The sequence below is a fragment of the Callionymus lyra genome, chromosome 18 (genome assembly GCF_982586985.1).
Source record: "Callionymus lyra chromosome 18, fCalLyr1.hap1.1, whole genome shotgun sequence".
Taxonomy (NCBI): domain Eukaryota; kingdom Metazoa; phylum Chordata; class Actinopteri; order Syngnathiformes; family Callionymidae; genus Callionymus; species Callionymus lyra.
The window spans coordinates 16,604,311-16,630,186 of NC_141835.1; the positions used below are offsets into that span (position 1 = coordinate 16,604,311).

The 25,876-nt window shown below is 44.1% G+C and overlaps 1 protein-coding gene across 2 annotated transcripts; it reads left to right on the forward strand.

Moving 5' to 3' along the window:
- Positions 1-1,751: 1,751 nt before the first annotated feature.
- Positions 1,752-25,039, forward strand: btbd7 (BTB domain containing 7). 2 transcript variants are annotated; one of them, XM_087779480.1, is made up of 11 exons: positions 1,752-2,073; positions 12,091-12,308; positions 14,523-15,665; positions 19,520-19,728; positions 20,231-20,306; positions 20,514-20,674; positions 20,740-20,883; positions 21,905-22,094; positions 22,193-22,371; positions 22,434-22,838; positions 23,931-25,039. In XM_087779480.1, exons 2-11 carry the CDS (start codon positions 12,230-12,232, stop codon positions 24,690-24,692), a joined length of 3,348 nt encoding a protein of 1,115 aa, XP_087635606.1. In that variant the 5' UTR covers positions 1,752-2,073; positions 12,091-12,229; the 3' UTR covers positions 24,693-25,039. The 2 variants fall into 2 exon arrangements, with proteins under 2 accessions (XP_087635606.1, XP_087635607.1); XM_087779481.1 differs by having other exon boundaries at positions 22,434-22,499.
- Positions 25,040-25,876: the final 837 nt, after the last annotated feature.

Here is a 25,876-nt window from a genome sequence, read left to right on the forward strand (position 1 = left end):
AGCACCTCAGGGGACAGTACTGGCCCCTCTCCTCTTCACCATCTACACTTCAGACTTCTGCTACAACTCAGAGCTGAGTCTCGTCCAGAAGTATGCTGATGACACTGCCATTGTTGGATGCATCAGGGACAACAGCGAAGACGAGTATAGGAGTCTGATAAGTGACTTTGTGGACTGGAGTGAGAGGAACCACTTGCAGCTGAACACCTCAAAGACCAAGGAGCTGGTCTTGGACTTCGGGAGGTCCAGGACAAAGTCACGTCCAGTGTCCATCAGAGGCGACGAGGTGGAGATAGTTGACAACTATAAGTACCTCGGTGTGTGGATGGACAGTAAACTGGACGTGTCCTGCAACACAGACCATGTATATAAGACAGTTCAGAGTAGACTGTACTTTCTGAGGAGGCTTCGATCATTTAATATCTGCAAGAAGCTCATCTGCATGTTCTACCAGTCTGTGGTGGCCAGTGTCCTGTTCTATGCTGTGGTGTGTTGGGGTGGAAATGTGTCCAAGAGGAGTGTCAACAGGTTGGACAGGTTGATCAGGAGGGCTGGCTCTGTGGTTGGAATGAAGCTGGACTCACTGGTGACAGTTGCTGAGAGGAGATCACTGAACAAACTACTGTCCATCATGGACGATGACAGTCATCCTCTGAGCACTGTCATCAGTGAGCAGAAAAGCAGAATGAGTGCACGAATGCTCCTACCCAGGTGCAAAACAAATAGACTCAGGGACTCATTCATTCCTCGGGCTATTAAATTGTACAATTCTGAGTTCGGGGGCAGGAGTGGAGTGAAAGTATCAGGATGTTCTGTTCTATGTTAGTCTGTGTATCCTTTGTCTTTGTTTTGTTGTTTTTTACCTATGTTCTTTGTCTTTATCTTTAGACTTAGATTGGGTCATCTTGTTCTTTCTCTTTATGTTCTTCTTCTTATTTTATTTTTTATGTATTATTTTTTATTGTTTATGAAAAATTGCTGGCTATTGGAAAAAAACAATTTCCCAAAGGAGACCTCCTGAGGGATCAATAAAGTTTTACCTTACCTTACCTTACCTTATATAGTCGCTTAACTTATTAAATTACGAGGTAGTTTGTTGTAGTTTTTGTTATCAATGCATAATAATATGACAAAAACATACTAAGACGTCACAAGTGGTTCTTCATGTTGTTGTTAAAGATGATATTATGAGACCTGCTGTTGAGGGTCGGGGACTCCATTGGACCAGTATTCACAATATGACGCCATCTCGCAAAAAAACAATCAAACGTGTATTCAAAGTTTTCCTAATTAATTAAAGTTTTATTACCGCTGACACGTCACTGCTTGCTAATATCCGACAGAGGGCGCTCTGTGTATTGGCCTCGACACTGCGTTCCACGGTGAGAAGCGTAAAGCTCACGGAAGCAACAGAAGCCTTCAAAATAATAGTTTCTAAGATGGATCGAAATTGTGGTCATTGACTTGTTTATCGCACTGTTTAATTTAAACTAAATGAAGTCTGGCTTTTTACTGACGTCTTACTATGATGGAAACATTTGACAAGCAAATAACTTACTATTTTTTTTTACCTTATTTAATTAACGAGAAGGAAAACTCAAAACACTTCATTTTTGAACAAATATAAAATAAGTAGAAAGATATACAGTATTCGCGAAGCAATAACATTTTCAACACAAACGTTAAAATATCTTATTTTGAAAACACAGAGCAGAAGTTCACGCCGACAGTAGTTGACTTGACGTGGCTGGCGTTGGGATAGGCCATAACAAGCATCCAACAAGGCGTCGTGCCTCTAATGGGAGGATTTACCGAATCGAACCGAGATAAGAAATAAAAAAAAACGTCTCTGGACTTGTTGTTGAGCGACACTGGTGTCGGGAAAACCAGCGGAAAGTCAACGCAAGTTTGAGAACCGAGCGGCGAGAGAGGACGCTGACGTCGAGCAGAGTTGGGAGAAAAGAAGCTGCTTTTTTCTCCCTCTTCAGGGACAACTTGGGTCGGAGTACTGCCCGAACTGGAGAGTCGGAACCGGAGAAAAAAACCCGACCCATGACGGCTGCCCACTCCCTGGTGAGTCTCTTACTCGAGCACGTTGCATTTGAGTGGAATTTGAATGTGTTTGAGTGAAGTGAGGAGCGACAGGAGGTGTTAGCTTAGCCTCTCAGGATGTGATGCTAATTACAGAGCTGCGTTTAATATCGCCCTTTATATCGCCCTTTATATCGCCCTTTATATCGCGATACATAGAACTCGTATGAAGCGGACGATACGGGCTGTGGAAGCTACTATTGCAGGAGCCTACGTTGACCGTGTGGCTAACGGTTGGTTGTCATCCAATAAAACAAGTCATCGGTTCGTAGACATTGTTGCTTTGTTGTTCTGTAATGATGATAGTTGTGTATTTGATCAGTTGTGTGTTACCTCGGCGTCGTGAAGTTGTGGATGGTGTCATAGTAACAATACAGCTCGTCACCAGAGTATACCTGTGGTTCATCGTTTTATTTTTTACTCTGGATCATCGTAAGGTTTTGTGTTTTATTTGTATGTAGTTATTATCTTAACGTAAATCTTACGATATTGTGGAATCGTAACCACATCAGTTCAGCTTAGTAGTGGTATTTTAAAAGAACAAAGCATTTAGAGTTTTTTTCGACAGGTGTTGGACTGTCAATTGGAGATTGTAGTTCAGTCATCCAGGAGATACTCTCACCAGAACCAGTGATGGAAAGGAATCTCCTGGATGCCTTCAACTGAGAAAAATCTCTAAATTTAGGAAAATTTTGTCGGAACATGATCTGGAGCTTGTAATCCATGCGTTTGTCTTCTCGCCTGGACTACTGCAACCGTTTATTTTCATGTCTTAACAAGAAGGAGCTGTCTCGCCTGCAGTTGATTCAGAACTGCAGCGAGAATTCTGACCCGCTCAAGTAGAAGAACTCGCATTTCTCCGATCCGTAAAACTCTTCACTGGCTTCCAGTTTCTTTCAGGATCAACTTTAAAATTCTGGTTCTTACTTTCAGAGCTATTCATGGTCAAGCTCCTCCTTACATCACTGATCTGATCCAGCCTTACACCCCAGCTTGGGCTCTGAGGTCTGTGGATCAGAATCTACTGATGGTTCCACGCAAACGGTTCAGGACCAGAGGAGAGAAATCCTTCCAGGCTGTTGCTCCTAAGATTTGGAACGATCTTCCTCTCTCTTTGCGCTTGATGGAGTCTACTGACTCCTTCAAGAAACATCTTAAGACGCTTTTATTTTTTCAGGCATTTCCTTGATTTTCTGGAACTCCTGTTGTGTTATCAGTCTTATCTTGACCTTTTAAAGTATATACTTTATTGAATATTGTTTTGATTGTTTAAGCGCTTTGTGACCCTGGTCTGGAAAAGCGCTATACAAATAAAAATTACTTAATTACTTACTTCATCAAGTTGCACCAAGTTGAACTTGGCCACATGAAAGACTTTTCAAAAAATGTCCTTACTACTCTTGAGTATCCCATGGTTGATGAGGCTAATCTTTTACTTTACTATCCACCGGGTGAGATTATCATGTTGTCAGCAGCATTTGTGTTTAGTGACTACTTGCACCAGAGTCAGCACTCCTTCACGTCCCCGTCACATGTTGATGAAAACAACTATTCGACACAATCCGTGGGTTTAAAGACTCGCCCCAAGTATCATCATCAACCCAACGGCCCGGCGTTAATTGCTCCTAAAGTTTACGAACAAAATAAACATTTATTTCTGTTTCTTTACAAGCGGTTTATTGATGAAACGATTCCACTAATGCTGTAGTTTGAACTTTATTAGTTTCCTAGTTTTGTCTAAAAACGCCAGCTCGTCTTTGTCCAGTGTTTCCCATGGTCTCATTATATATGTGGAATACTGTAGCCTGTCATCATCCAACAAACACTGTGGTTACCTGGGTACATAATAGATGTTACGCATAATCTATTTCAAGATACCATCACTGGTACAGCCATAAACATTATTCTCCTTATCTTTGTCACTGTTGTGGCAGTGCCAATGTGGCTTAAAGGGAAACGAATGTGTTGATTTGAATAGATCTTCGACCTCTAATGTACTCATCAGTATGTGTCTGTTTGCACAAAACAGACTCAAACTGAAATATTAATATTAGAAAATGTGCTAAAGCACAGCCCATGTCCTTTTTTAGAGATAAAACAGTGTTTACCATAACCACACCCACTCTGCTGTGATTGGTCACATCAAGCATCAAGGTTTTGTCACCGTGTGTCATCAATCTCAGAAGTCTTCACCTCCAAGTGACTCGTTGTATAAACAAAGCAGGGCATTCTTACAGCTGGCTGTAAGAGTGAAGCCCATCATTACGTCATAATGGACTCCGCTCTCGTAACCTATTGTTCGCCGATGATTTTCGACGTAGGCTCTTGTCTCAGTCTCTGTAGGCTTTTGGCTACGTAAGGCTAAGGCTCATTTGTCTTTGAAATGTCTAACTACTTAACTATATGGGCAAGAAGGACAACACGTACACAACGTTGTGGCTAACCTAACGGTAGGCACGACTACTAAGTAGAGACTTAACACTGTCAATGATCAAAGTTGCTGAAGCACCCTTTCACACTGGTATCATTTACATGACTGTGAATTCCACTAGCTTTCCTATGGCGTCCACGGTGACTTCAGGTCCCCAGCATCTTCTAGAAGAGTTCTAACGTTGACACATAGATCAATTCAGCCTGGATCCTACTCATCTCATTGGCTCTTAGTGCTTCTTCTGTGTTCAGCTATATCATTTCACCGTGACAAGTATTTGTGTTGGTGTGTTTGTTGCCGTATAATGACATGTCATTACCGCAGTTCACGCTTCGAGGACCGTGAGAGGGCCGAGCGGGCTCTTGCTGGTACTTGTCTCTCGAGGGTCGAAGTGAGCCCAGGGTTTGCTCGGAGCGCTGTTTGCTCTCCACAAAAAGCGTGGACGGGTCACTATAGATGACCATTGTTTCCCAAGACAGCCATGCATTCTCCGAATGTTGGCTGTCGTGATGCGTTTAAGGAATTAGCGGGGGAAACACTTACCATCTGTTCACCTGCATGAACGACCTCAGATGGCTCTTTTGTCTAAAGATTCATGGGTATTTGTAGAAATGAGGTAATGCAGTGGCATGATTATCTGTGTGTGGTGGAAGAGTAGACCGAAAGTAGTAATTGAAAGTAAAAGTGAACATTTTAAAATGTGTTTAAAAGGTGTTTTTCATTCAGTCACATTCAAGGAACACTGACTCATAACTATCTAACAACAATCCCAGTGTATTCAATGTTTACCTGCTAGTAACATAACAACAGAAAAACCCTACCCCAGTTCAAGATTTGTGTTTATCTTTTATAAAAAATAAAACAAGAGATCATTTATCTGTACACCACTGTCTCTTGACCTAATATAATCCGTGTCTGCTGTCGAGTAGAAAACTTTCCGACCAGGCTGAATCAAAACATGGATGTTTTCAATCCGGGAAATACTTTGGTTCCAGCAGTTGAGACTGACGGTCTAAACAGTGGTGTGACGGTCTAATACAGAGGCTGCCCACCATGACTCATCGCTCAGACCATTTTCTTCAGCCTCGTCTCTCTAAGTCATGTCAACACTTTGCTGTTTCCAGACCAACTCTGCTTTTCTGATGTTTGCTGCTGCTCCCTTGTCTCTGTTGACTGGATTGGCAACCAAGTTTGTTCTGCAAGTAAAGAAGTCAAATTGGCTGACGATTACTGATGTAGTCATTGGAAAGGGAGACACTAGCAGAAATGCTAACCTTTACTAACCTCAATTTCTTTTTTCTTTGCTAAATGTATTTACCGGATTAGCCAACAACGGTAAGGTTCTCTATGAGAAACACAAAGTGAAGTTATAACACTTGTAAGATAATAAGGTTGTCACTGTTGATAAATTAAGGACAACATAAGAGATAAGGTTATGTTTGGTGAAAATTAAGCGAGGCCGGATGGTTTGAACACATAAAGAAGTGATAGACCGAGAATTTTGGAGAACAATGATGTTCAAGGCTGTAATGAATTAGGACATATGGAAGACGGGTGTGACCAGCAACTATGCCAAAACTGATTGGGCGGGGGGAAAAGAAGACAGCAGTAAGGCCATTATTGTCATCAATACAGTAAGTAAGTAATGGTTATTTCTAGACCAAAGCACTTAATATAATCACCAACAATACAGTTAAAATATATACTTAAAAGATCAGGACACATAAGACAAACAAAGGAGTCCCAGAAAATCATGGAAAATCCTGCACATATAAGAATGTCAGTAGCCTAATACACACAAAGCCTGGAAGGATTTATCTTCTCTGGTCCGGAAGAATGTGCGCGGAACCATCAGTAGATTCTGATCCACAGACCTAAGAGCCCGAGCTGGGGTGTAAGGCTGGATCAGATCACTGATGTAAGGAGGAGCCTGACCATGAATAGCTCTGAAAGTAAGAACCAGAATTAAAAAATTATCCTGAAAGAAACAGGCAGCCAATGAAGAGATTTAAGGATCGGAGAAATGTAACCTTATTCTAGAAAAGTGCCGTATAAATATAAATTACTTACTTGCTTACTTACTAGAGCGGGTCAGAATTCTTTCTGCAGAGTTTTGTATTAACTGCAAGCTTGATAGCTCCTTCTTGTTTAGACACGAAAATAAAATGTTACAATAGTCCTGGCAAGAAGACACAAACGCATGGATTACAAGCTTCAGATCGTATTGTGACATAATTTTCCTAAATTTAGAGATTTTTCTCAGTCAAAGGAAACATTTTCTGGTCAGTTTTCTGCAGTCATGCACTAGAGACATGCTTTTTATTCTATGATGGCATCTTGGCCATGTTAAAATCTACATTCATGTTACATTCTATTCAGATATGACATGGAACACTGGTCAAAGGTCAAGAAGTAGTCCATGTGTAGCTTATAACCCCTAGCTCTGGTTAGTTCTCACAACACAAACTTGGAGTCAACTCAAGTAACACACCGGTCATGTCCGTTCCCAAAGGTAAAAGAGTTGAAAGGATGTTTTCATGTGTTTACCTGGAGGCTCAAATTCTGAGCCACCGTGGTCCAGAAAGAGGATCATGAAAGACGTTGATGTCATCATATCATTCAGAGATAAAAGCGCTCACCGAGCGAATGACACACAATCCTGCGGCGTCATCGTCTGTGATAAGAGAAGATAGGTAATCCTTTGTTAATCCCGCAGAGAGGAAAACCGGTGTTTGTGCAGCTGATGGGATGGAGCGTTTGTTCCAGTCAGTTACAGAACCAAAATGTTAATATAGATCTGACTATTCATTATGTCCAAGTGAGTTCACTGAAATTAAAGATATTGATCGGCTCTGTCTTTCTGGCACTCTGCTGATGGGGAATCAATGCTTCTGGTGTAAGGTGCTACGGTCCTACTTTGTACATCAGTCAAGGGGTTCACGCTGATATAACAAGCACAAACGATGAACCCCGAACCCAAATCCTCCATAGTGAAAATATCCATACCATCGTGTTGAAACCTTATGCTTTTTTCCTTACTTTACAGTTTTTATTCATTACAATTTTAACTCTAACTTAAGCCTCTCCTCCATTTTTTGATCCAAAAAAATCTTAATATTTAAAAAACAAAATGTATATAAAAAAAAATCTTAATTTCCTTTAACCTACAGTTGTCGTGACAACCCCTTTTAGGACTGGGTATCGAACTTTGGTTATTTTGCGTCACAACCAAGAATTTAAACTTACTTCATCTTTCAATGCCAAGTTTTTGTACCTAAGAAGTATATGATGTGTGAAGTTCACACAAAGCAGCTTTGAGTGGAAATTTGACCAAGTTGGAAAATTCAGCTCAACTTTTATAGTATGTGTTGTGCTATTTTCTTTTGGTTTGACTTGATCTTATAAAATTGGAATAAAAAAAAAAGTATCGTGCAGGGACATCAGTACCGGTATCAAACGATACCCATCCCTACACAACAGTCATGGTATGTAAAATGACCCCTTTCATCATAGGAATAATGCATGTCTACCCCTGTGTTAGACAAAGGAATGGGTCCAACTGGCAGGATGACCTGAGGCAGATCCAGAACATTTTGAATTCTTGAAACCCTACCATATTTAGTTAACTCTGGAATACTTGCTTAGGGGGTTTCTGGAGAGTAGAATCTGGGCATCTTGCCTTCTTCTGCTGCCCCTGTGACCTGACCTCAGAAAAGGTGAAGTAAGAGGACGTACAATTTGATAGCTACTACATGTTCCAAAGAGGTCCAGGCGTGTCAGGGCAACTTAAAAGTCTCAGAGATTCTGAAGGCAGAATGTTTTCAGCTCCTGGTTTATTTACGACCGCAGACGACCTCGAGCCATCCAGCCTCTGCTGTTTCGTCCTCAATGTTGTCAATGAGTTCACACCTCTGTATTCATTCAAATATTGTCAGGGCCGGTGTTAATGCAACACATTTCCGCTCCGGTTGACTCGGCTCTCGAGTCTTGTTTCTCTCGTATGTTGCGAGCAGAGGAGGCAGCGAGACAGACGGGGGAAGCAGACGCCAGCCGATCTGGACTATGCGTCTCTAATGAGAGGTGACAGCAGACACTCCCTGCCCCCCACCTATCTGTCTCCACACACACATTCCCAAAGCGCTCGCCATCCTCGCAGCTATCTCAAACTGTTCACTTAGAGCAGCTTCCTGTTTGAGCCCGGCCCTCCTGCAGGACTGGACTGGACAACCGAAAAATGCCCGGCAGGACAGATGTATTATTCACACGGCCACCATCAATCATTCATGTGCAGATTGTCACGGCTATGGGGGGGTTGAACGAGGCGCTGATCCGGGTCGTTTTTACCCGACAAGAACGTCTTCAGTGCCCATTAGTATTTTGAACCAGCTCAGCTGAGGGTACAGAGGTAATCAAGTAAACGGATACTACAGATAAATTAGGCAGTCAAACATCTGCTGTTGTGTAACTCCATGGTTCATTAGTTATGGCCAAGGTTCAGGACCAAGTCTTGTGCAATTAATTGCAACACAAAAATGAACAAACACCAGGAATATTTGCATGTTAATGTTAAAATGGAATTATTTATTTTACACACATTTTCAAATTATAAACCATGAAAAACAATTCACATAATTAAAAAAAAATCAATACAGTGCTGTCGACTACAGTATGAATACAAGGGGGTGTAAGAAAATAACGATGTATTGCAATATTTTTATTCATGATACTGTATCGATATTCAATAGCAATGTATCGATATTTAAAAAAATAAATATTTTTGCGCCGGTGAAGCAGCAGCTCACAGCATCGGCTCTGCTGCAGTGAAGATGTGAGCGGAGGTGTGGAGGAGGAGAAGAAATCATGCTACAACTTTATTAAACATCTAAAGACGCATCACGACAAAGAATGTGAGCAGATCGAAGAAACGAGGAAGGCGAAGCAGTTAACTTTGCTGTTCTTTAGACATGACGTGTGAAAGTCAACAATAACAAACGTTCTTGTTAGTGTTGATGTTGAATTCATCATTGGAATCTGCCTCGATGCAATAAATAGAGAGCGTGGGTTTAATACTGGTTAAATAAAGGCTGTTAGCGCTGAGTTTCATGTGTGTGACGTCAGCTCTAAATTTAAATTTCACAAACTTCAGGACGATCAATGATGACATAAAAATACATTTAACAAGTTTACTTTAGTTGTCACACCGTTAAATGCTTTAGTAACTTACTTTTAAATCGTATCAAATCAGATCAATTTTTTTTTTTTACAAAAAAATGAATGAATTAACTTTGAATTAAAATAACATTTTATTTCAAAGGTTAAATATATATTTAACATCAGCTTTTAAAACTTATGTTTACATACTGACAGATACTGGATATTTCATGTTGCTCCAGGTTGTTGGAGACTGTTAATGCACTTCATTGTTTATTGTTAATGTAAGTTTACATTTTTATTAATATTTTGAGAAGCACTTTCACTTTTGATTAGAGAAAGTATATACTCATTTATTTGCTGTAAAAGCCAGAAAAAGTATTGAATCTTTAAACGAAACAATATATCGTTGTTACTACAGTCTCGCAATACATCGCAATATATTGTATCGTCACACCTAATGTGATGCGTATTGTATCGCCAGATTCTTGCCAATACACAGCCCTAATCAGTACAGCACCGTGGATGAGAATATCACAATTTATCTATATTTTCTAACACCCTTAGTTAATTTAAAATGGCCTCCTTGGCAGAGGTATGCAATCTGTTAGTGCTATTCCAGTGTTTGTCCAAATGAAGCCAAGAACATTTACATCTATTCAATGTTTCAAAAGATACTTTGATGTCCTGAAATGACTCCAGAGAATCCTTTTGTGATCAGTGAGTCAGAAAGGAAATCCTGTAATGCTGTAATGCTGCCGAAGTTAAGTTTGGGTTTTCTCATTTGAATTCCAGTCTGACGTGTGTCGGTTGCTTTTGTTTTGGTGGTCCACAGAGGAGCCTCTCTCCTCCCACCTTCCCCCACTAGAGCAAACACAGCCGCGATCCTCTCCAGGGCTTCCAGCGCTCTGTTCCATATTCAAATCCAATTTCTAATTTTGTCCAAATGAATTCCCTGTGAAGACACACACCGCACATTTGAAGCCTTCTAATGAAATAAAGATCAACCGTTTTTTATAGGAGGCTCTGGCACACGTTGCCTTTAGTGTTTGTAGTCGCAGCCCCAGCAGGACGACCAGGCTCCATCGACCGCTTGGGAGGTTGTGACATCAGACTCTGGGATTTATGAGTGTTGTAGGCTGAGATGAAACAGAACTCAGACCTCAACCTCCCTCTTCATCGGCACCGTAAACTAAAATCTCCAGTCGCCCCGCACCGAGCAGTGACACTGAATTCCTCTGAACGTTGGAGCTAAAAGCTGCCGGTCTGGTCAGCTGACAACACTTAATGAGGTGTCCTGGTTTCTGTCCTGTTGTGGCCAGGGACAGTACAAAGTGGAGAGGGAAAGGGGGGAGCCACAAGAAAGTCCCAACTGAATGGCAAGGACTCATAAGCTCAGTGTTTGGAATACTGATGTGTGAGGGTTGAGTTAAATTCATTGGACCTTGTAGGAGACCATAAACCTTCAGCGTTCTACATGGGATGTTTTTTTTCTACTCCTAAATATCTAAAGGACACAACTGTTATGAGATTCTGTCTTTTCAGACCAGAACCAATGAGTGAAAATCTCTCTCAAAAAAAAACACACACAGATACAGTAATGGGTTCACAGAGAGGGAGTGAGAAGAAGAGACCAGAGTAAGAGACGAGTTTGGAGCGAGATACAGTTTTTTTTAGTTAAGTGAGTTCATTTATTTTAGACTAATCCGTAAGGGTTTGTATTGGCAAGAATCTGGCAATTCGGTAATTATCACGATACGTGAGCAAAGATACAATATAATGTGATTATATGAAAACTCTAGGACAACAATATATTAATAGTATTTCCTGAGTACTCTGGTTGTACAACATTGACCGACTGCATGGCTTTTCACAAAGTCGTAACTTTCATGTGTTTTCAAACCAAAATGTTTCCAAACGTAAACTTTAAACGCACCTGGACTCGACTGTATCCTCGTCCTCAGTCATTGCCAGGATCTTTCGGGATTTCTTTGCTCCTTTATCTGGGGAGGACGTAGTGAATGCTGCCATCTAATGGCCAGATGCTTAATTGCAACACAACAAATGAACAAACGCAGTGAATATTTGCATGTTTATTGTAAATAAATTTGATTATAATTTTGATTTTATACACACGTTATTGAGATTTAAACCATAAAATGACTATCACACAAACAAAGCTCACATGTGTTTAATTTTAAGCCTTAAAAGGATTAAAAGCCATTATAATTTCTTTGTGTGAAGTTTTGTTTGATCAAAACTCAACGAGGAACAACTGTATCAATTCATTTTCAAAAATCATTAACATAAAGAGGCATCAAGAGTTTATCTTTCCGCTCAAACAGTCTTGATGTGATCAGTCGTCAAAAAAGTCAATCATCAAAAATTGAATCGGCATCTGTTTCTCCTCCCCGCAGGCATGGCAGAGCAGGCCCGGGGCTCCGAGGACTCCTCAGCAGATCCCAGTCTGACCCAGGACCGAGAGGTGGATCGCGACTGAGCAGAATGACTCAGCGGGAGGGGGGGCCTCCAGGCAGCAAGTGAAGAGACCAGAGGATGGGGGCCAATGGATCCAGCTACCCGCACTCGTGCGCTCCACGGCTCGGGGGAAACGCTCAGTCCCAGACTTTCATAGGTCAGTGCGAAAACTTCATCTGTAAACATGAAAACCAAAGCTTCCTCGCATATACTTGGGTCCACATGTCAAACTCCAGAACGAAGGGGCCAAGTCTGGCCAGCAAAGGTTGAGCTAAGGAACATATTATTCAGTGACTTCCAATAAAAGTAAAAACTGACGTCGAAGGAAAGGAATTTGATGGGAGTGGTTGGTGAAGGAGGACAAACACAGATCATCAGGCAAGATCAAACCTCCAAGAATGACAATATTACAATCTGACTCATTCTCCCTGTCAGAGATAAACATACATTTTGTTCTTCTGACACTAAAACTACTAAGAGGACTTGGCATATACTATTTAAATGACGATAATGATCAAATCTATTTCTTATCTTGAAACTGGGAGCAGAAACCAGAGAACTGACTCATTAGCAGAACGCATTCTAATGGTGAAAGTAAAAATCTACTTGCTGTTGCAACTAGTTGTCACAACTAGTTGCAACTAGTTATGGGCTGATGAAGCTTCATGAAGAACATCATTTGTTCAAAACAAAGGGAAATAGTGCAAAGACTGCCCTGAAGATAATGACAATGCTTCATGAAGCTTCATCAGAACATCACCAGCTGTCAAGAGATGAAGAGAGAGCTGTGTTTTAAAATTGGTTTGACATACAGTGAGTCCAACACTTTAGTTTGAAAAACTGATTTCATTTTGGTAAGAAGGCTAGTGTCGCTCAATATCATTTAGTACAGCAGTTGAAACATCAGGAAATTGACTTGTCAACAGAAAAAGTAAATAATAAATGTCTGCTTTAAATATGTTAACTGGTTCAAATGTATCATTAAAGAGTGACTATGTTGTAGAGTTAAATAATCCATTCAAGTTTTCCCCCCTGTGTAAACTGTTAATACACAGTAATGTTGAGTAACTAGAGATTCTGTAAATTTAACTCATCAAAAGGGTCAATAAAGGCGAGAATGACGAGGTCAACTGCTATAACAATCAATCGGATCACACTTTCTTTATTTTCAAATAAATATTTGACATTAAACATGTCGCTCTGTGGGCCATCATCACCCGAGCTGTTCTCAGTTAACAGCTTAGAATCGGATCCTCAGCCTCGGATATTTATACACAAATATTTTATCTCTGATTGACGCGACAACAGGTTTCCTTTTTTACCTCCGGGGCTATTCCAGCAGCGCTGTCACCAATACTTGATAGCGATATGCTGTCCCCGTTTGGTCTGGGGGTTACTCCGGGTTACTTTTGAGGGGTTTCCTTCATCTAAATTTGCCTCCAGACTTCCCTTACAAACCGTCACTGTTTAGGGAAGCAGGAAGATAAGTTTCTCTTTCATACATGTCGTTATTTAAGTCTTTCTCGCTCACTTCCCTGCGGCGACAGAGTTTTTGGATCAGAGTTCTGTGCCAGTGTGCCCGGGCAAGATCAGAATGATCACTATTTGGGTCACAGTGATGGATGTGGAGAGAAGAGAGAGGCTCCACGGTAGAACTGGCTCTTCGTTCCCCCTTCACTCTGTAGCCAACTGCCACTCTTAGTCAGTAGAAAAGATTGTGCCAAACTATTTAAATGGTTTTATGGAGCAGCGCAAGGCGGGACCGACACTTCTGTCTGTTAATTGGCAAGTTGATGGAGTGACAAAGATGGTTGCATCAGAGAGAGTTCGGAGCAAGGGTTTGTCTTCTGATAAATGTAGAGCTGTCCCTGGACCGCACCTGACTCACTGACCCTTGTGAAGAGCCAGACAGTCCGTATATTGATCTACAAAATATTATCTCCTTTTTCTTCTGCTAACCTGCTGACACCAAACATCTTTCACAATGAACAGGGAATGTGTCAAGCTGGTCATACTGCTAATCTAATGAGATATGAAAGGGTCATCCCAGTATCAGATGAGAGGTCAAATGACCCGCCAACCATAATGGATATTTAGTAGCTATCCTGTGCTCCCTAACGGGAGAAGTGTGAGGATTGTATTTTCGAATTTTGTTATTTGTAGATGTGTTTATCTGTAACAGGCGCTGCTAAGGATGTGAATTTCTCTACGGAGATCAATAAAGTATCTATTATTATTATTTTCATTATTAATATTACATAAATAGAGTGAGTAGGTGACTCGAGAGAAGAAAACAAAGGGTTCTAGTGGAGTCTGGTGCCCACTCGATCTTTACTCGAAGCTAATGTTTCATCTCTCCTGTGTCTCGCAGGGACGTCGGCGTACTCCCAGCATGGGTACAGTTGGGAGTCGAAGCTCTACAGCCTGGATCACAGTCATGAGCGGCCGGCGGACAGGAAGAAGAAGAGCCTGGGCCTGGCCACCCTCAAGCGCCGCTTCATCAAGCGTAGGAAGTCCAGCCGCTCGGCCGATCATGCCCGGCAGATGCGGGAGCTCTTGTCCGGGTGGGACTTCTGCGACGCGAAGGCTTTGGTGGAGGAATACGAGGGCACGGCCGCTCTGAAGGAGCTGAGCTTTCAGGCCAGCCTTGCCAGAGCGGAGGCTCCCAGCCTGCCCCGAGACCTGGCCGCTCTCTATCAGCACAAGTACTGCACTGATGTGGACCTCATATTCCAGGGGACCTGTTTCCCGGCGCACCGGGCCATTCTGGCGGCCCGCTGCCCGTTTTTCAAGACCCTGCTGTCGTCCTCTCCCGGTTACGGGGCTGAGGTCCTCATGGACATTGAGACGGCGGGCATCGACGTGCCCATGTTCTCTGCCCTACTTCAGTACTTGTACACCGGGGAGTTCGGATCAGGGGTCACAGAAGATTCCCGACTGCAGAACGTGGACGTGCTGGTTCAGCTCAGTGAGGAGTTTGGGACTCCAAACTCTCTCGAGGCAGACATGAAGGGCTTGTTTGACTTCATGTGCTACTACGATGCCCTCCTCAGCTTCTCCTCGGACTCAGAGATGGTTGAGAGTTTTAATGAGCGAGGTGCCACAGCTGGACCGGTTTCCGGTGTTCCAGGAGGAAACGCAGGACCTGGCACCCCAGATGAGGACCTAAGGGCCCACAAAGCCATTCTCTCTGCACGCTCGCCGTTCTTTAGGAACCTTCTGCAGAGGCGTATCCGAACTGGCGAGGAGATGACGGAGCGGACCCTCCAGACCCCTACCCGAATCGTGCTGGACGAATCCATCATCCCCCGGAAGTACGTCCAGGTGATCCTCCACTGCATGTACACGGACGTGGTGGAGCTCAGCCTGGTCCTGCGAGGCAGTCCCTCCGCAGGGAGCTTGGGGGAGGTTCAAGCTCTGGTGTCAGGAGGCAGAGGGGCCAGCACCCGTACAGAAGAGGCCATGGAGCTCTACCACATCGCCCTGTTTCTGGAGTTCAGCATGTTAGCTCAAGGTAAGAACTGTTTCCATCGACCGTTTACTGACAAACTTAAAAACATCGGTGACTCATAACAATACACAAGTCAACGTGAATGAGCTGTATGAGAGTTTTAAGTCCTTCTAGTCCACCTGGGTGGAGGACACTGGGCCACCCTGGCAGAGCAACTGAAGAAGGATTACTATAAATGTTCCCCATTAACGGCTCTTCTCATCTGGCTTTAGTTGTTTGGCACAGCTTCGCTACCAACACATTTGTGTCGTTTATTTGCTTCGCTCCTCCCTGCAAACACGGATATTGACGCCTAGAACTATTGGGCTGCTGCTCAGACACATGTCAAACAATCTGGGACGGCTGCAGGGCCAGATGGTTCCGGGCTCCAGTGTCGGAATACGTTACACCAACAGACAGTCCGTCTACGGTCTGAGATCAGAACACCTCAGTCACGCCTAATCATAGTCGTTGGTTCTCCAGCGGGAGACAAGTCTGAGCTCCTCCAGCGTTTTTCTTTAATCTCGTTTGGACCTGCAGATAATTAGTGGAAATATTTACAACAAGACTTCCCGCTTAAGGGGTAGTTGAATATTATAGGATGTTTGGTGTGTAAAACAATCAAATTCTAGCTACACACACACCGGTGTCTCTGCATCATCAGCAAATGGCACCGACGCTGTAACTTTGCCCATCACTACAGCAACCAGATGATCTGAGTTAATACCAAATGTTGCTGCAGCTCCATGATGGCACCATACGCCTGTTTAGTTCGACTAATGATTTAAATGAAGAAAAACCAGTGTATATCTAAACGGTGGCAGCATTTTTTTCCAGAGATTAAAGAACCCAAAGATTCTCACGACAGTCTTGTTGACAGGTCAGACAGAACCTCCTCGCTCCCCTCTGGTGTCTTCTGACAGCTCCAGCAGCAGCAGTGTCATCTCCCACCCCTCACCCGACCGCCCCATGCTGCAGGGTATTTTTATCCTCCCGCTGAGCCGGGATGCTCTAATCAGTTCCCATGAAGCCTCCGTGGAGGAATGTGGCGAGATGGTTGAGTTCAACCTGATGTCATCACATACAGGCTCTCTTCCTCCGTGAGGTCCACTTCTGGTTCTGCCAGCTACATATCGATATTTAACATCCATGTATCGTTTTTATTCATTCATTTATTTTTTGCAAATCTTTTTTAATTAATCCGTTTCCTGGGTGGGCTTCAAATCCTACTCTATTTTCATTATAGACATTTAATGGTTAATATCGTTTAGCTAAATGTAATATTATTTTAATCAATAATTAATTTTATGGTTATATCTCTTATTTTATTATATTATTCCAACACTGGCAATAACATTTTCTTATTTCGGATTCTGGTATTTCAAATAAGTGTGTTATTTTTTTTTTTTTACAATAAATCCATACAAATATTAGCTATAGGAACAATTAAATCCTGCAAGATCCCATCTATGACTGAGGACGAGAGGATACAGTCCACTCCAGTAGCTTTTAAAGTTGATTTTTGTGCACATTTGGTTTCAATACAGATGAAAGCAGTTAACACTAACTGAATAATTACCACCATAACTACCATTAACAGCTGTCACTGCTAGTCAACCACGACACTACAAACACGGCCATCACCGTAACAACAGTAAGGAACAACACAACATCTCTCGCCAACAAAACGTCACCAATTTCAGCCAGCTTTGATCAAAACACCACAATAACATCCACACTCCAACCAAAACACCATAACAGTGACAACCACAAACACAAAAAGCACTCGCATAGAGCAGTTATTACCACAACATCCACATGCAAGATGCATCAACCCTCAGCATGACAACTAGACAACCGTTCACAACCTTAATGTTTTACACAAAGACGTTATTCCTGATAGGTTATCCCTGAAGTGGTCCCATATGGAGCCCTCGTACCCCTCCCCCCTTCCTTACTACTCCACAGACCTACCTCCTCTCTGACTCACACTCTGGCTCTGGTGACTGTGGTTCTGGTTTCAACCCCGCTCAAAGACTCTCAGCCCTTTTGATGACACCATATTAACCAAAATTAAAAGCCATATTGATTTTTCAAATGCCCTGTGGAGAGGCTGTGTGTGCGTGTAACATGCTCATAATACTTTAAATCCAGGTCACCTGTCCAACACACAGACTTGTGAATCTTTCAATGTGATGTTTCAGTTTCTAAACGGCCTGATATCTCGTTCCCCTCCGGCGCAATGTTGACCCCACGCAGTGTGCGACATGTTTTTGACTATAGCATTATTCAATTCTCCTGCTCGTAATTAAAAACACTTCCTCGCTGAATCTGACGCAGCAGAGAAGCTGTTTATTTGCTCCCTGGCGGCAATCGTTTCTTTGTAGAGGCAGAATGCAAAAGAGGGAGAACGCCACGGAACATGCAGGGAGATGAGAGACGAGCCACAGACGGTCGGCATTTGGACTTTTTATTTATTTATTTATTTTTTTTGTCAGACCTGCTCCATTTACATTCCACTCATTAGCTGAGGAGAAAATCCAAGCCATGGTGATGATGGTCTCACTCTTGGCTTCAGTCGGAAGTTGTTTTCATTCCCCCAGCACTCGTGTGGGTATCCTCCGGTGCTCTGGTTTCCTCCCACACTCCAAATACATGCCCACGGGTTAATTAAAGACCTTCAATTATCCTCACTTGTAATTTCAAGTGGTGGGAAACTCTGGGAAGGTTTGTTTGTTTTGATGCATTGTGGTGACGATAAACCTTACCAAGTCGACTTATAGTTTAGAATTTTGTCTTCCTAGTTCCATGTTTATGCCAGACTTCCTACAAGTCTATTAGAGGATACCTTTCTATTTCCCACTTCCTTTTTTCAAATGTGAAACCCAGTCCATTTTGGACTTTTTTGGTTGCAAAGTCTGTGCTAGTTTGACTGGTCTACACAGGCTCAACAAGTTTAACAGGTCACAATGAGACTGACTAGTTTAACACTATTTCTTACTTATTCTGTCACCAAGTCTTCTCTTTTAGGTCCTAGTCGAGCGAGTCCCAAGTCTGTTTTTTCCTTCATCTAATGAGTATTCTTTTTTTCTATTTATGTCTTGTGTCTCTTTTGATCATTTCAGATCAGTAACCCATGAGTTTAGACGTGTGATTCCCTTCTTTTAAATCTTTTAAGGTCTAACACTGTTAGTTTTTAGGATGAGCGATGCTGGATTCTAGGGCTTCACTAAGTTTTAACGGCTTTCGTTTGTTTATAAAAAACAAACAAAATGTGCTTAAACATCAGCTTTAAAAGCTGCTGGAGTCGAATGTATCCTCTCATCCCCTAATGGGGTCCACCAAGGGAGCATGCCGGGTATTGATAGTGTAGACATCTGAAGGTTTAGTTGTCAAAATAGAAGCTTGGTTCCCTTCTAAAGTTAAGTGTCCTTGAGGAGGAGTGATAAATCTGACTTGACAATTTCTGGAATGAGGAAGTCGAGTCGGTCCAGAGAGGCTTTGAGTGGACGTCCCCCGCGTCTCAGCTGGTTTGTTTGTTGACGGTCCGACCAGAAAGGACGTCATTTTTTTTTTTTCTCATCGACTCTGAGGCCTCTGAGTAGACTTCCTGCTCGCTGGTGTTGTTGCAACAGCTTCTCACCATCCACACTCGTATCAAAGCATTTCTGTGGGCCGCTGTGTTACAGAGCGAAACCGCTGCCTGCTGTTCTGGTATGTGCCCTGATTTAAGAAACACACTTAAGGAGGATGTGGGGGAGAGGAGGCAGGGAGAGAGAGGAGGGAGGGTGGTCTGGGTCAGAGACATATGCAGCTTTTCCAGTGAGTCACCAGGTCGAGCGTCGGGCTGGTTTCTTACGTGACTTCTTCTGTCTCAGGCTGCGAGGACATCATCGTGGAGAGCCTGGCGCTGGACTCGCTGGTTCCCATCCTGAAGTGGAGCTCGCAGCCGTACGGCTCCAAGTGGGTCCACCGGCAGGCCATGCACTTCCTGTGCGAGGAGTTCAGCCAGGTGGTCAGCTCGGACGTCCTGTACGAACTCGGCAAGGAGCATCTTCTCGGTGCCATCCAGTCCGACTATCTGCAGGTGAGACTCGCAGTAGATGTTTGCTCACACGTCTGTCCTAGTTTCTAGTCCTACATCCTATTTTGTCTCTCTCTGACTATCTACTCTCAAATTGTCTCCTCTCCCAACCTCCTCCTGTCTGTTCCACCTTCTTTTTCTCTTGCTCTAATACTTCCTCCATCCACCCTTAATCCTGTCTTCACTGGCTATCTGTCATAAATTCCTCTCTGTGTCCCACATCTTCTTCCACGCCCCCTTCTCACCATCACCACACTTTTAATTTTCTTTGGTTTTCTCTCATCCTCCTCTTGCCATAACTTCATCTTCCCTTTTTCTGACCTTTTCCCTCTTTCATTGTTCTCGTCCTCGATCGTCTCCTACTTCCCTCTCTGTTGTTTCCCTTCTTGCTGTCCTCTCATGCCTCCAACTTTCTTCTCTCACACACTTTCTTTATCTGTGTTTTCCATTCTCCTTCCTTCGACCCTCTATCACTCCTTCTCACTCTCCTCTGGTGTCATTGCAGGCGAGCGAGCAGGACATTCTCAAGTATGTGGTTAAGTGGGGCGAGCAGCAGCTGATAAAGAGGATGGCAGACAGGGGTAAGATAATGTACTCTGTAATTACCTCCTCTTCCTCCCTCCCTCCCCCTCCTCTAATGGCTCCGTCCAAATTGGACTCTGAACAAAGCAAACATGGAGCAGCTCCACACAAGAGAGCTAAAGACGCTCTGTTTATCAGACTGAAGACTTTCCATCGTCTTTCACTCTCGTGTTGCTTCCTCCTTCTCACCTGATATTCCATCCCAGAACCCAACCTGCTGAGCGGCACGGCTCACAGCGTGAACAAGCGAGGGGTGAAGCGCCGGGACCTGGACGTGGAGGAGCTGAAGGAGATCCTGTCTCCTCTGCTGCCGTTCATCCGCAACGAGCACATCCTGCCGCCTCACAGCGACGTCCTCTGCGACGCGGTCAGTCCGCACCGAGCACGCTGTCGCGAGCCGCACACATCCTAACGTGACCCTCTGCTCCACAGAGAAAGAGGGGTTTGATCTGCACCCCTCCTTCCGACATGCTGCCCACGGCCGAGGAGGGAAAGGCCAACGCCTGGTTGCGACAGAAGAACGCTGGCATCTACGTGCGCCCCAGACTCTTCTCGCCATATGTGGAGGAGGCAAAGGTGTGTGGATCTGGTTCTCTGCTGGTGATGAGGAACCAAACTCTGTGCCATAACATGCAGCTCATTGACTGTATTTATGTGGACCTGATGAGGTCAGAGATCATGTAGAAACTTACCATTTTATAATGCATTTATTTATATTATTCATTATAGGTCTCTAAATATGAGGGTTTTTGTTCCAGGACTTCTGTCCTCCCCTTTTGTTAATTAAAAGAGTTTGTTGCCCTAGGTCATACAAAATAAAATAAAACTAATATAGTTATTTACTACTATAATTTTAGAATTTGTAGTGATTTAAACTGATTACATTTTGCTCTTTTCTATTTTTTGGCTTAGTGGACACTAAAATGTGACCCCTGAGGAAATGTAATTGTTCACCACTGAGGGGTTTTAGAATATATGATACATTTAAATATCGCAATTTTCTTGATACCATATCAATGTTAAACAGTAATGGAACAAAAAAGGTATATTTAGTTTTTTGGCTCTCAAATCATATTTATTTTATCCTAGTTCTTATATGTTTTATTTTTATTTTTTTAATTATTAGATGAAATAATATGATTTATTTATTTATTTTACAATTAACTTGCAAATATTCAGTGTTTATTAATTTGGCAGCAGTCATTATCTCCTCTGCAGCTAAAGGGACAATGAAATCTTGCGGGATCGCTGGAATGACTGAGGACGAGAGGATACAGTCGACTCCAGCAGCTTTTAATGCTGATGATTATACATATTTTGGTTTCAAAACCAATTATATAGCAGTTATGACTTAAACTCAGACAATAGTACAAATATATATATTGTTCCTACAGTATTGCAATGTATCGTATTGCTGCCTCTGTATCGTGATATGTAACATATTGCCACATCGTTGCAAATACACCTCCCAAGTAAAAGTATAATAATAGAATCAAGTTTCGTCTCATGCGCATCTACTTAATTCTCGCTCACAACAATGTAAACGTAAACATGAAGTCTTAAATCTGTATTAACTCCTCGTTCCCTCCTGCCCCAGTCGGTGCTGGACGAGATGATGGTGGAGCAGACGGACCTGGTGCGGCTGCGCATGGTTCGCATGTCGAACGTCCCTGACACGCTCTACATGGTCAACAACGCCGTGCCACAGTGCTGTCACATGATCAACCACCAGCAGATCTCGGTCAACTCGTCCGCGGCGCCGTCGGTGGTGGCGAACGAGATCCCAGGTAAGAGAGGAACCAGTAAGAAGACCGAGAGTAAGAGGGCAGAGTCACGAAGGCCATGAATAATTTTGCGGCTCAGTCTAAACAAGTGTGTGTTTCAGTGCCGCAGCTGTCGGTGGTGAGGGAGATGATCCGGCGCCTGCAGGAGATCCGACACATGGAGCAGGTCCAGCGGGCGTACGCCCTCAACTGTGGCGAGGGAGCCACCGTCAGCTACGAGCTGCAGCTCAGGGTTCTCCGAGAGTTCGGCCTCGCCGACGGAGCCACCGAGCTGCTGCAGGTAGGACCAGGTGTGGTACCAGCTCGTCGAGCTTCTCTAACCCCCCCCTGATTCTTCTCCAGAACCCCTACAAGTTCTTCCCAGACGAACGCTTCGGAGACGAGAGTCCGATTCTGGCGCTGCGCCAGGTGGGTCGCTGCCGGGTAAACAGCAGCCCGGCCATGGATAGCATGTTCACCGAGCTGGAGGGAGTAGCCGGCTTCCACCCGCCCCTGCCTCCCCCACCTCCTCCCTACCACCCGCCCGCCACACCCAACCGTGCACAGCTCAAGGGCGCCTGGCGACCCCGCGTGCCCCTTCCCACCCCCACCCGCTCCTTCTCCTACCCCTGCAACCGCACCCTCATCCAGCGGCACACGGTAGCCAAGCATGGTGGCTCAGAGTTCTCCTCGGTGCCCAGACCTCAGCCCCCCGACTGCACCAACACCCAGGTTCTGAGCCGGGCTTTGCTTTCCGAGCAACAAGCGGTGAGTGCCGGTTTGTCGAGACCCCTCGTGGTGAGCATCAGGCAAAAAACATTCCTTAAATGTGGAGCAATGACCATGAAATCCAACTTAGGATCAGAATTTGAACCTTCAATTATAATTTGGAGTTCATGGGTCGTCAAAATAATACATGTAGCATACGTATCTATGTTAGCGTTAGCATTCAAGATTCCAAACAGACTGATACCTCGGAAGAATATTGGTGCCATCAGAATATGAACTGTTGAATATGTCAAAACTTTAAGAAATAATTATTATTTTTTATTTAAGCATTTAAATATATATTTTTTATTTGATATACTTTTATTTTTCCTAGATAGAGGATAATTATAGCTCAGATGGTAGAGTGGTTGCCTGCAGTCCAAAAGGTTGCAGGTTCAATCCCAGCTCCAGACGTTGTGTCCCTGAGCAAGACACTTTACCCTGATTGCTCCTGATGGTAGACTTGGCGCAGGTGTGCAGCCTACTCCCATCAGTATGTGTGAATGGCTGTCAAAAGCACTACTGAATTTCCCCTCGCGGGACTAATAAGGGATTCTAAAAAAAAAAATCAACAACAGTAAACATCAGGGTGTAAAGGCACAGAGAAGTTTTGATTGCTCCTGGTGGTTAAGTTGACTCTGTAACACTGCGTCACATTCTATTCCAATCTGTGGTGTGTAATTTTTGTAACTCTGTGTTAGTTGCTGAAAAGAAACATAGAAAAACACTAAATAAGCTAGAGCCATTAGAACACGTGCACACGCTACAGTACAAATGTAGATTAAAAAAACTCGAAATCATCAGATTTTTTTATGTAACTGCCTGTCAGCAGTACCAACAGTTTTATATTGAATTAAAATATATATTTTTTATATTCAAAAATGTTGTAACTGTTCAAAATTTAAAAAAAAATCTTTCAATAAAATTATTTGTTTTAACTTAAAAATAACATTTCTAATGTTAAATTCGACCCTTCAATATTCTGATGGTACTGATCCACTTCCTAAGATCACTCCTCTGTGTTCGGCCCGTGACTTGAGTTTTGAGAGCATCCGTCGGTCTGGTTTGTCATGTGACCTGCTTGTGTTTCAGATGAACACGGAGCCGGTGATGAGGGAGTTCATGCCCGACATCGCGCTGGGCGTCTCTGTCATGACGCTGAGGGAGCAGCACATGGCAGACATGGCCCGGGACGGTCCTCATAGTCCGATGGGACCCCCTACTCACCACCTCCCGCACGGACCGTGTCCCTCGATACGCCTCAGCCACGGACACGGCCCCGGACACGGACACTCGTGCAAACGACACGCCCCTGAACCCAAGCTGGAGGCTCAGGCCGAGTTCCCGGACCTCTACGACTTCTCCTGTCGCCCGGCCACCCCGACTTCAACGCACCCCATGCCCTCTTTTCCAGGGCCGGACCTCTATAGCCACAGCTGCCCCCCGACCAGCCCCTACCCTCCCCCTTACCTGTCCGACTCTCAGGGTCACCCGCACGGGCGTAATCCTCCTGACCCGCTACGATTGGACGTTCTCAGCATGACCTCTCAGAGGCACGACGGCGGTCTCGCCAGCCCGTCCGGCGTACCGCCAAGGATGGGGCACTTTTCCAGAGGCCGCTCGAATGAGACCGACCTGACTCACGGCCTGGGTCACCTGCGCTCCCCCAGCGGCAACATGGACGGCTACGAGGGGGGGCACCCGGGAACGAGGGAGGAGGAGATGGTTGTGGGTGAGTCGTCAAGCTCAGGGGCACATCAGCAGAGCCACAGGAACAGTGTCAGCGAGGACGTGGTCAGAGACCGCCGGTCCCCTAGCAAGCCAGACTACACCTACAAGAAATCTGCACTTTAACTCTAAAGGGAACGGGAGGCGGCTCTGCACTACGCGTGTGTTTGTTGTGTGTTCGTGTGAGTGTGTGTTATAAGGGATGTGGCGCCCCCCCCGGGTGGTCTTGAGGGTTTCAGTCCTACCTCCATCATCCTCACCGCAGGGGGACTCGATTTTTCTTCTCATTGACTGCTGAGGTCAGCACATTTCATGTAGCGTAATCACCCCGGCAACCGTTGAACTGACACGCCTGCGATACACCAACAATGACCTTTTGTGTTCATTTGTTTCTAGCGTTTGTTGTACACCCCCCTCCCCCCCCCCCCAAGTTTGTTGAGCGAATCTGCAGTAAATTGTTTGTTTACATTTCACCCACTTTACACAGTTGTTTGTACAATCTAGTGCGCCCACTGGTGGATCGGAGGTTAACTGCACTTATTGCTCACAATACAAAATATTTATTCCCAGCATCGCCTGCTTAAACACCGGTCGTCCTAATATAGACTTCCTACATTTCAATGAGAAAACCTTTGTTTTCTGGAGACGGTCACATGTTTGCTAGTTTGCTATTTCTCAGAAGAGTTTAACTAAGTATTCGTAAATCGTACCGACAACTTTAAAAGCTAAGATGGTTAATGCTAGCTTAGCTTTTCTCTTGACTCTCTGATGAATGAATTGGCGCAACAGAAAATCTTAAAATGAAGTTTACAATTAGTTTCGCAATTTGTGTGTTTGCTAACCTCGTAACGGCGCTAAACTTTTTGAGTTACCCCAGCCAAGCTTGAAGCTGGTGACGATCCTAGTTTAAAACGTTTATTTTTAACCAGGTGGAAGACGAACGAGGGAAACAAAGCCCGACACCTTCAACAAAGCTTGTTTTATGATTCCGACTCGGTCCCGGTTTACAAGTCCCAAACAAGAGCACACGGTCTGGATCAAAATAAACATGTCCCAGTTAGACTCCGAGTTCCACCCTGCAGCCCCCCCCCCCCCCCACCACCTTCTCGACTCATCCGTGGTCCTGGGCGACCCCATCACAGGCATCAGAAATTGGATCCTGGAGGAAGTAGGTCATCATCCGTGTAACCAGGTTGCTTTTCAAACAGTTGGCGCTGCAAGGCAGAAGTCTCGCAGCGCCAACTGTCATGGCAACCAATCACAAGGGGGAGTAGGTGGGGTCGAGGCGCGGGTCAGGTGTGTGCGGTCCG